The sequence below is a fragment of the Aegilops tauschii genome, chromosome 3 (genome assembly GCF_002575655.3).
Source record: "Aegilops tauschii subsp. strangulata cultivar AL8/78 chromosome 3, Aet v6.0, whole genome shotgun sequence".
Lineage (NCBI taxonomy): Eukaryota > Viridiplantae > Streptophyta > Magnoliopsida > Poales > Poaceae > Aegilops > Aegilops tauschii.
The window spans coordinates 626,279,690-626,291,177 of NC_053037.3; the positions used below are offsets into that span (position 1 = coordinate 626,279,690).

At 48.7% G+C, this 11,488-nt stretch overlaps 1 protein-coding gene across 1 annotated transcript; it reads left to right on the forward strand.

Moving 5' to 3' along the window:
* The first annotated feature begins 768 nt into the window (after positions 1-768).
* LOC109771291 (uncharacterized) lies at positions 769-1,791 on the forward strand. The gene has a single exon (XM_020329981.3). The coding sequence runs from the start codon at positions 769-771 to the stop codon at positions 1,789-1,791; it is 1,023 nt and encodes a 340-aa protein (XP_020185570.1).
* Positions 1,792-11,488: the final 9,697 nt, after the last annotated feature.

The following is an 11,488-nucleotide window of genomic DNA, read 5'->3' on the forward strand; positions in this document are numbered from 1 at the left end:
TGCAATATTATTTTAATATATTTGAAAGTGCTTACCCAGACAAGAATGAAATTATTAATTGGAGAATTTCACGCTAACGTAGACATGAGGGTTATTGATGTTGTGCGCGCGAGATCGTACCGCCCGGTGGTGTAGGTATGACATTTTGAAGGCGTTTGGAGGCACGGATACATATTCCATGTGTTGTATCAAATATGTGTGCAAGAGAAAAATACATTATTTCTCAACTACTACTTTCTTGGTCCCAAATTACTCGTCAGAAAAATGGACCAGAAGGGATGTATCTAAAACTAAAATACATATAGACACATCCTTGTCTATGACAAGTAATTCCGGACGGAGAACACTTGCTTTTAATCCTCAAAGAAGAAAAAAAAGGAGCACTTGCTTTTGTGCGTCCAACAATATTTTGTTGTCACGTCCCGATCGATTCAGCTTAGCGCATATACCAAATCGCATACAAAAAAAAGGAAAAAAATAGCGCTTTTTTTTTGCGTAGAATAACGCTTTCTTTTGGGGTGCGAAGGAATAGTTTCTAAATAATACGGTGTACGTAGTTATCCTTTGACGCGTGAGTTTCATGTATACAGCTCAGCGCATACCGAATCGTATCTCATTGCCTATCACGAGTTTTAATGTACGTGGCCCAGCGAAGGGATTCCTCTCCGGACGCTTGCTATATAAAGCCCCCGACCCCGAGACGTAGCCACACCCACAGCCACTCCTCTTCCTCCCTTTCTCTGAGGCTAGCCACCGAGCAAGCGAGCGATGGCGGCGCCCAACCGGAGAGGTGGCAGCGGCCGGAAGAAGACCGTCATCCGCCGGATCGAGCAGGAGGATGCCCGGTACGTCTGCTACTCCAAGCGCCGCATGGGGTTATTCACCAAGGCCACGGATCTGGCGGTCCTGACCGGCGCCCAGGTGGCCGCTCTCGCCTTCTCTCCCACCGGCAGGGCCTTCTCCTTCGGCCACCCATCCGTCGACTCCGTCGTGGAACGCTTCCTGGCGGGGGAGGCTGCGGGGGCTGCCGCGAGGGAGGAGGGCGCTGCCGACGACCGCTTGCTGGCGGGGGAGGGCGCGGGGGAGGGCGCTGCCGGCGAAGACAAGAAGCTCGAGAACCTGCTCCAGGAGTTCAACGAGCTGCGCACGGAGCTGGCCGAGGTGAAGAAGTGGACCAAGCGCACGGACAAGGCCATGGCGAAAGAGCGCTCTGCGGGGGACCAGATAGCGGCTTGGTTCGACCCCAAGGTGCGCGACATGGGGGACGAGGACATGGCGGCCTTCTTTGCCGCGCTGATGCAGGTAAAGAACGACGTCTCCGACCGCGCCAACCAGGTTCTCCTCGAGGCGATGCACGTCCACCTGAGCCGCATGGCGGAGGTGGCGCTGCCGCCGCCCCATATCTTCGGTGACAGCACCTTCGAGTTCGGTAGCAGCAGCGGCACCGCCAACGACGGGATGGAGTTCCAGTTTCTGGTGCCTCCGCCACAGGAGCAGGGGTTCGAGGCCGGGATGGATATGCAGCAGATGGTGATGGCGGCGCTGCCTCCGTCTCAGGTGGTGGCCGCCGGGGTGGATATGCAGGAGATGCCTCCGCCGCCGGGGTTGGCCGCCGGGATGGATATGGAGCAGATGCAGATGACGATGCCTAAGCCGCCGGGGTTCGACGCAGGGCTAGACATGGAGATAGACCAATGGCTTAATGTGATGCTGCCGCCTCCGGAGATCCCTGCCGGGATGGAGACGGTGCAGCAGGGGCTCCATCAACCGAACGCCGGCTTCCCGTACTGAGATCCCGAGTCCAGTGCATGCATATCTACGCTACGCTGCTGCTCCTAGGGTTTCGTATGCGTTTACATATGCATCTTCGACTTAAGTCTTGGCGTTAATCTTTTTTTTTTTTGGGTTTGAAATGAAGTCGTCGCGTCAATCTTTGGTACATGCTGTGCATCTACCCTGGATCAGGACGAAATTAAATATTTCGTCAATATTTTTATTAGGTCATTTCCTTTCCTTATCATGCATATCCGTAATTACTGGGTTGTAATCTGCACCGATATGAATGAAATACAAAGGTCGATCTGTGCTGGATACATCTATCTATTAATTACTGTGTATACTATTACTAAAATAAGGGACAAACGAGCCATCACATGCATTCACATAATCTACAATTTTGACACCGTTTATCAGAATTTTTAATGCTGAGATTTAAAAGATTAAAAAATTACATACGACTATATTTGGTACAAACAAGTCACGTCAGAGGAGGTACATCCATATGACATATGTATATGCAAACAAAAATATACATGCAAAAACCGCATGGGACATGTGGTTAGCAAATTCAAAATTCGTATACAATACACGTGCAATTTTTTTTTAAAAAGAGATACCAACATGCAACATTTGTTTTTCGAAAAGGGGACAGGGCCCCGGCCTCTGCATCAGAACGATGCATACGGCCATATTATTAAGAATAATCCAAAAGGTTCCACAAAGGTTTTCCGCTCTGAAAAACAGAAAAGCTCACAAAGAGCAAAAGAACATAACAGGAAAAGCCACAACCGGCAGGCAAAATAAAATAAGATAGGAACCTCAAAACCTATCCTATTACATGACCGCTATCCAAACCGGTTGAAGATATCCCGAGCTACCATCTCCTAACGGACAGATCCAGTAACCAAACGCTCCCTGGCCTCCGTCGGAGTGAGTAGCGACCACATACGGATCCGTGTAGTGGCCCGGAAGATAACCTGCAAGAAATGAATATTTGTTGTTCTGTTAAAAACCAAATCGTTTCTGCAGTCCCAAACAGCCCATAATAAAGCACATACTCCAACACGTATATGTTTCGCAGTCTCGGAGCCTAACCCATCTAACCACGTCCCAAATAACGTGTTAATGGTATTCGGAGGAGTAATATTAAAAGCTAAGTGCACCGTCCGCCATAATTTTTTTGCCAAGGGACAATCGAGAAAGAGGTGTTTGATGGACTCATCCTTATCACAGAAACTACATCTTGTAGATCCTGTCCAATTGCATTTCACCAGATTATCCTTAGTTAGAATGACTTGTTTATGTACAAACCACATAAACACTTTGATTTTCCACACATGTTTCGAACGAGGAATCACACTAGAGTTGATAACATCCAAATACATGGACTTAACCGAAAACTCTCCATTCTGTGTGAGCTTCCAAATCAACCGGTCTGGTTGTTGGGAAAGCTCGACCTCCATCAGTCGTCGTACTAAGTGTAACCAAGCTTCCCAACGATTTCCCGCTAGCGTTCTTCTGAATTGGATATTCAGAGGGTTAGACTGTAATACTGTTGCAACATAAGCTTCTCTTCGCTGCACAATATTATAGAGAGAGGGATACTGGAGTCCAAGGGGCGTCTCCCCAAGCCAAGTGTCCTCCCAGAACCTCGTGGTAGTACCATTTCCAACACAAATTTTGTCCTGTTGAAAAAGGCTGATTTCACTCTCATCAGTCCTTTCCAAAAAGGCGAATCAGTCGGCCTCACTCTCACCTGGGACAATGTTTTGGAGTTAAGGTACTTATTGCGCAATATTTGCGCCCACGTGGCCTCCGTCTCTACAGATAGCTTAAACAACCATTTGCTGAGTAAACATCTGTTCTTCACCTCTAAGTTTTCAATACCGAGACCCCCTTGGTCTTTCGGTCTGCAAATAATATCCCATTTCGCGAGTCTGTATTTACGTTTTAATTCATCACTTTGCCAGAAGAATCGAGATCTATAGAAGTCTAGTCTTTTCCTGACACCCACTGGTATCTCGAAAAAAGACAAAAGAAACATTGGCATACTTGTAAGAACCGAATTAATGAGGATTAATCGGCCTCCGTATGACATAAGCTTGCCCTTCCAGCAACTTAGTTTCTTTTCAAATCGATCTTCGATACACTTCGACTCTTTGTTAGAAAGCTTGCAGTGGTGAATTGGTATACCCAAATATGTGAATGGTAAAGATCCCAATTCGCATCCGAACAATTGTTTGTAAGCATCTTGTTCCTCTTTGGCCCTTCCAAAACACAACAATTCACTTTTGTGGAAGTTAATCTTTAACCCCGATAATTGGTCGAACAAACATAACACAAGCTTCATGTTTCTTGCCTTTTCCAAATCATGCTCCATGAAAATGATAGTATCATCAGCGTACTGAAGGATCGACACCCCGCCATTCACTAGATGCGGAACTAGGCCACCTACTTGGCCAGTCTCCTTAGCCCTATCTATCAAGGTTGTCAACATGTCAACCACAATGTTGAAAAGAATCGGTGACATCGGGTCCCCTTGCCTTAGACCTTTGTGCGTCTGGAAGTAGTGACCTACGTCATCATTCACTTTAATTCCAACACTCCCTTTTTGCGTGAAAGAATCAACCTGGTTCCTCCAGGTCTGCTCAAATCCCTTCATACGCAAAGCCTGTTGAAGAAATGGCCATTTAACTTTATCGTACGCTTTTTCGAAATCCACTTTAAAAATCACACCATCTAGTTTTTTCGTGTGGATCTCATGGAGCGTTTCATGCAGAACTATAACCCCTTCTAGGATGTTTCTGTCTGGCATGAAAGCAGTTTGGGAATGCTGCACCACAGTGTGCGGAATTTGCGTAAGCCTATTCGTCCCCACCTTGGTGAAAATTTTGAAGCTGACATTAAGAAGACATATTGGTCGGAATTGCTCGATCCGTACCGCGTCTATTCTCTTAGGTAGCAATGTTATTGTTCCGTAATTTAAGTGAGACAACTGTAACTGCCCACAGAATAAATCATGGAACAACGGGATCAAGTCCCCTTTAATAATGTGCCAGCATTTCTTATAAAACTCCTCCGGAAAACCATCCGGGCCTGGAGCTTTATTATTCTTCATTTGCGATATAGCCTCAAACACCTCTTTCTCCGAAAACGGGGCAGTCAAAATTTCATTTTCCTCTGCAGCAAGCTGAGGCACATCCTCTAGCCTGGACTCATCCAAGGACACGAAATTCTCCTCTGGCGGCCCAAACAGCTGCTTATAATAGTTTGTGATATATAGTTTTAAATTTTCCTGCCCTAAAATCGTCCCCTCGTCCTGCTCTAACTGAAAGATTCTCTTTTTTCGATGTTTGCCATTCGCAATCATGTGGAAAAATTGGGTATTATCGTCCCCTTGTACGATTTTGCGGACTTTCGCACGCAATGCCCATTTCAATTCCTCCTCTCGAAGAAGCTCTTTCAGTCGTACTTCCGCCTCCATTTTAGTTTCCCGCTCTGTGGTATCTAAAATAGAGGATTCGGCCTTCAAATCTAGGGCTTGAATAAGATCAAGGAGACGATCCTTTTCGATCTTATAAATCCCACTTAAATGCTTGGCCCATCCACGTAAGAATTGCCTCAGGTGTCTTATTTTGTTTTGCCATCTCTCAACATTCGACCTCCCACCCGAATCCTTAGCCCATTCTCTGGCTATCAGATCCATGAACCCATCTCTTTCAAACCACGCTACTTCAAAAGAGAAAGTGTTCTTGTTTCCCAGATGCGTTGCCTCCCCGGAGTCAACAAGCAATGGTGTATGGTCAGAAATGGCTCGGGATAACGCATGGACCATTACCAGGGGAAATTTCTGTTCCCATTCGACGCTAGCGAGGACATGATCCAGCTTCTCAAACATCGGGGTTGGTAATGAATTGGCCCACGTGAATTTTCTACCCGATAGCTCTATCTCTCTAGGATCCAAGCTTTCGATGATAGTATTAAACATGAACGACCATCTGCCGTCGAAGTTATCATTGTTCTTTTCATCCCGTCTACGGATATTATTGAAATCACCCCCAACCAGAATTGGGAGCTGGTCGTTGCCACAAATACGAACTAAATCCGCCAAAAAAATCTGGTTTGAGTTCAGGCTGTGCGGCACCATATACTGCCACCAAAGCCCATTGAAACCCATCAGTCTTTGATTTGACCCTAAACTTCACCGCAAAATCACCCATAACGACATTCCGGACTTGTAAAGAATCGCACTTAACCCCAAGTAAAATCCCACCGGATCTTCCCCTTGGAGGCAAACAATGCCAATCAAAGTCCACACCTCCCGACAGGGTACTAGGAAACTGGGGAGTAAAGTTTCCTCTCCCAGTCTCAGAAAGGGAGATAAAGTCCAGCTTGTGTTCAATCGAAGCATCAGTTAGAAACCTTCTTTTAGCCAAGTCCTTAAGACCTCTGCTATTCCAAAAAATTCCTTTCATAGTTCATCATGAAATTTTTTAGTGGTCCGGATCCTAGCACTTCTACGCACAGCCGACACTGGATATATCTTGCGCTTCCACTTGCGCTTAGGTTTGTTTTGATCCTCAACGTGGTCCTCATGACCAGGCTCAGAGGAGCCAACTGCCAGAGAGTCAGCAATAATGGAATCCCTCGGTGAGACAGGGCCATCCTCCCCCTCGGAATCAGGAAGAGAGGGTGCAAGATCAGCACAAAAGCTATCAAGGACCCGGACTCCCAACTCATCTATCTCTGCGTCATTCATGGGCTTAACAGCCGCTATGTTATGGATCATTTCTAAAGCACGCTCCGCTTCAAGATCCAGGATATCATTAACAGATTTAGAAGTTTCTATATCATTTTTACCTAGTGACACACCCAACTGAATTGCATTATGAATAATCTCATCACTAGAAAAATGCAGAATAGAATTGGAAGTATTGACTAACATACCCGTAGTGACCTCAATATCATGGAGCTTGGCCGCCCGCATGGCGCACCGCAGCTTCATGTCATCAACTCCCGGCTGACCTTGGAGACAACCGCTCATCCGTCTACCAGCGGACACAGGATCCTTAATCCCTCCAAAAGCGATGATCTCGTCTCTCGAGACCCCGTTCGGGGTACGACCACCTGTCGCACCTCCAACAGGGCTAGACAGAGCTGAGACAGCTGGGGAACTACCCCGAGCTATCAGTGGAACTCTCTCAGTCACCACCTGACCGTGACCAAGCGTACCCAGGCCAGCCGACCCAGGTCTCGAAGACGTCAAAGGGGCCACCCCCTCCTGGGGCAGCACGGGGGAAGGAGAAGCAAGGGCCACCTGCCCGCGACCTCCTCCCGATCCGGTGCTAGCCTCGATGCAGCCGCCGGCCACGGCCGCGCCAGTACGTATGACATCTGCCGTGGGAGTCAGCACCGGTCCCCGCGGCTCCGGCGAAGCCACACACCGAGGGCGAGTAGCGGGAGAGCCTGGGGCCATATGCCCAGCAGCCTCCCCTCCCACACCAAGTCCGAGTACCGTCTCGGAGGCGTCGGTACATCCACCAGCAGCCGAATCAAGAACCTCAAAGTCCAGGGGAGGGAGCGACTGCTCATCCTCACGCTCCACCCTCTCGCTCCACAGCCTAGGAGGTGCCGAAGAAGGTTCAAAGGAACCCAATCGCAGCGCATTCGTAGGCATCGTAGTCTGCGTGGGAGTCCCCATCCCAGGCGCTGCTGGAGCTACGTTAGAACCTGGGTTAGTGGACACATCTCGTTCACGATCCACCTCTCTCAACTCCTTGTTACCAGACCCGTCATCCTTATCAAGCATATCCACATCATTACCATTCACCGCCTCAGCGAATAAGTCAGTGTCCTCAAACTCAATCTCTAGGTTGAAGATCATGCCGGCATGCGTCCACTTAACCACATCCGGAACATACTCAATGTCCAGAACTCCCACGAGCAGCCTCGCCACCCCGTGAGCTCGGGTAAAGGCCATGTCCACCCGCTCGGTCTTCCCAACAAGGTTCCCCAAGCTAGCTGTGACCCGAACATCATTCAGAGGCTTGGATGGTGCCCCCGAAAACCGTAACCAAACCTGAGTAAGAGGCTTGCCCTTCGGCTCAACCCTCTTCCACTCGTGGAACTCAAGAATGCACTCGGTGCCCGGGACTCTGCACAACCCAAAGCTCAAGAGTCTCTGCAGATCATCAGTAGTTGGAAACTCAACCTTGAACGTGTTTTCCTCGATCCTATTCAATTCCCACTGAAAGTTCCCAGGTGCCAACTCATGCAGCCTCTGTATGATCTGTGAGTCAGAAAGGATACCCTTAGTCACTTTGACCACCCCCGTGGTCGCGCTCTGTGGCGCCTCAGGGATCTCCCTTGCACTAGGGAAACCAAAGTACATTAACTCAGCACAGCACACACCATATATAGTAACACTGGGCATGGGTTCATGTAGTACCGGGCAGTCCCCGGTTTCATGCCTCGGCTTGAGGCACGTGTCACAGAGCTCAGACACGCACTCAGCTATGAAATGCCCCTGTTCACCACAGCGATAGCGCAACATCTTCTCCTTCTTCCGAGCCCACTTGGAAACTCGCTCTCCGTCAGGTTTCTCAGAGCCGCTGACCGTCCCTGCTGCAGAGGGCACCACCTCAGGTACCGACATCGTAGCCAGCGCCGTCACCGCGGCCATAGCCTGGCCTGACAAAATTGGCATCTGCACAACCGCTGCCCCATCCACGGAGCTTGCCGGCTCCGCAACTTCGGTCACTGTAGCAATAGGCGGTGGAGGCTGACGATTACGGTATCGGCCGCCCCGACCACCACGATGAGCACGGAAACCACCTCTCTGCCTGTAATCTGGACCGGAAGCTCCCTCAACGAAACCTCCCGGCGGTCCGTAAAACGGTCGTTCGGTTGACCCGTCGCTCTGCCAAGCATAACCGCGTCCACCACCTGCCGAGGACGAACCACGATGCTGGCCTTCGCCATACGCGTCATACCCATCGTTGCCCCATTGACCACGGGGGGATCACGGCCTCCATACGCAGCCTCCCTGCCACGGTACGCGTGCTGCCGCTGCTGACCCGACGAGGCGCCTCCCCGCGGCGCCGGCGGCGCGGCCCTGGCCGCAGGGGGCGGATCTCTGTTAGGAGGTGGCGGGGTGGGAGCCTGACTCCCGCCTTGTTCTGCGGCAGCGGCGCCACCTAAAGGGGAGGCGGAGCATGCCGCGGCGGCCCGCCCGTCACGGGCGGCAGAACCTTCTGCTTGGGAGGCGCAGGCTTGGGCAGAGGATGCTTCGGCGGGGGGCCAGCGCCCCGACTGGCCATAGCCGCAGCCGGCGGAACACGCGCAGCCCTTCCAGAACCAATCCGAGGGAAGCCAGGCGCAGCAACCTTGCGAACCCTAGCCGCCCTGGACGAACGAAACAGACGAGGAAGTGCAGGACTAGTCGAACTCGTCGACTCGATCACATGCACGTCGCTAGCCTCCTCGATAGGCCGTTCGGTCACCTGGCTAAGGACCTGGGCCTCATACCCAGTCCTAGTCAGGCCCGTCTCCTTTTCGCATAACGTCAGCGCAACCCGGCCCAGAAGCTCTTTCAAACGAGAGGATCGAGCAGCCCCGACACCGATCGCCGTGATCACCGGCGCGATCGCCGCGTTTGCCGCCGGCGCCGGCCCGGCGACTGCCCGGCGGCCTTTCTTCTTCCTCACCACCGTAGTCCAAGCCTCCGGACGGATCAAATCGAAAAGTGTGAGATTTGGTAGACATACCTTAGGGAGGGGACCTTTCCATGGCCGGATCGCCGTCGCCGCCGTCCTCCGATGAACGACTCGCCGGATCATTTCTTTCTTCTCCCCGGCGTGTAGTCCTATCCTTGCTGGATCATCAGGGGGCAGTACTCTTACTAGAGTTGTTGCCACCTCCTCCTCATCGTACCCTGCATTGAAAAATTCACATACCAGATCGGAAGGCGTCGGCGACGGCGGTGTCTCCGGCGGTTCGGCGAGATTGCATCCATCTCTCCATCCCCGTCGTCCTCATCGTCGGCGAGTGCCCAGAACCGCCCTCCGATCCGCCGCCTAGCACCATGGTGTGCGGGCCGGCCGGAGGCGGCAGTCGCCCCTCCAGTCGCCTCACCCATGCGACTATTCGTCGTCCCTCAGTCGCCTCACCCATGCGACTATTCGTCGTCCCTCCAGTAAACATGCAACATGAACTACACCCGGACTCTCGCCTGTAGCATGGCAGCCAATAAAACACACTCATCTTGGCATCGGGCCATGAACCAAGACGCCCAAACATCCAAGGCAGCTACAGTGCAGCATGCCTAAAAAATTATACAGGCCAGCGATACTTGCACGTATGAAAGTCAACTATGAGTACTATATACTTCAAGAGACATGTCTCGTCTATTAGGCACAATATTTTGCCCGATAGATTAGGATCAGGAGTATGAGAAACAAAAAAGGCTGCGAACATACACATAAATGGAGATATTTGAAATACAAATAAAAGTACGGGCCTTGAAAAAAGATAGACTGAGGTGTCAGCATGCAATGATTACAAACTACGTACCGTTAAATGTTTATAAACAAAAACGCAAGAACTGGTGCATTAATCTAAATATCAAGAGGAATATATGTCACTAATTCTAAATAAAATATAATCAAAATCGACGTGCCTTAAAAATACACGATCTCTTGATTCTAATATAAAGGTTGGGATTAAAAGATAAAAGAAGGTGTTCATGACTTTAATCAGTGAGCAACAGTCACACACAAAAAGGATCGCATACTAGAAATTAGCCATTTGGGTTTGCATTTATGAGGCAGATATAGACAAGGAAAGGCCTACCGGTAAAAAAAATGAAATACTTTTGCATAGGCATATATGTTCTCCCTCGGTTGTTTTTACTCATTTATTATATTTGTCCAAAGCCAAATTTTGTAAAGCTTGAATATATTTTTAGGAAAAATATCAAGATCTACAATACCAAAAATATAATATGACAAATTTATTCCACAATGGATCTACTGATGTCAATTTTGTATTTTTTCCGTATAAAAGTTAGTCAAACATTTAAGAGTTTGACTTGAGACAAGCTCATATTCAGAGTAAAAAGAAAGGGAGGGAGTACATAATTTTGCATGAGGTCTATAAAAACTCCGCAAGGCCAATATTAATAGGAAGGCAACATTACCCAAGGAAAAATGCTATAGAAAAAACATTTGCAAACTACATAGTGAAGCAGCCACAAAAAACAACAAAATTGTCAGAGGGACAGATGCAAAGATCGCCAACCAATCATAAACATAAAAAATCCAAGAAATTTGTCAATTTGTGATAATAATTATATATGCAGTTTTATCACGCCGGTCGAGAATATGAGTTTTTTTATCTTTTGTAAAATACATCCTAGATACATATTTTATGATGTGGATAAATAAAATGATTCACTCATATATATAAAGTTTGATATATTGAATTTTTTTCATAAACCTGATTGTGTTTTATCAAGCTGCACATTCTGGCTACAATGTTTCTCCTGTAATTTTTGTTGCATATTATTGACTAATGCAGAAAAATTAAATAGGATAACATTCTCTAGACAAACTACTGTCAGAGAAAACAATGAGATGTGCACCACCAGAGAACAAAAATTTATGACGAGGGTGAGTGAGAGAACATTTCACAAATCTCGGCAACACTCAAT

Coding starts and splice junctions, on each gene's coding strand:
- LOC109771291 (XM_020329981.3), top strand. CDS start 769: ATGGCGGCGCCCAACCGGAGAGGTGGCAGCGGCCGGAAGAAGACCGTC.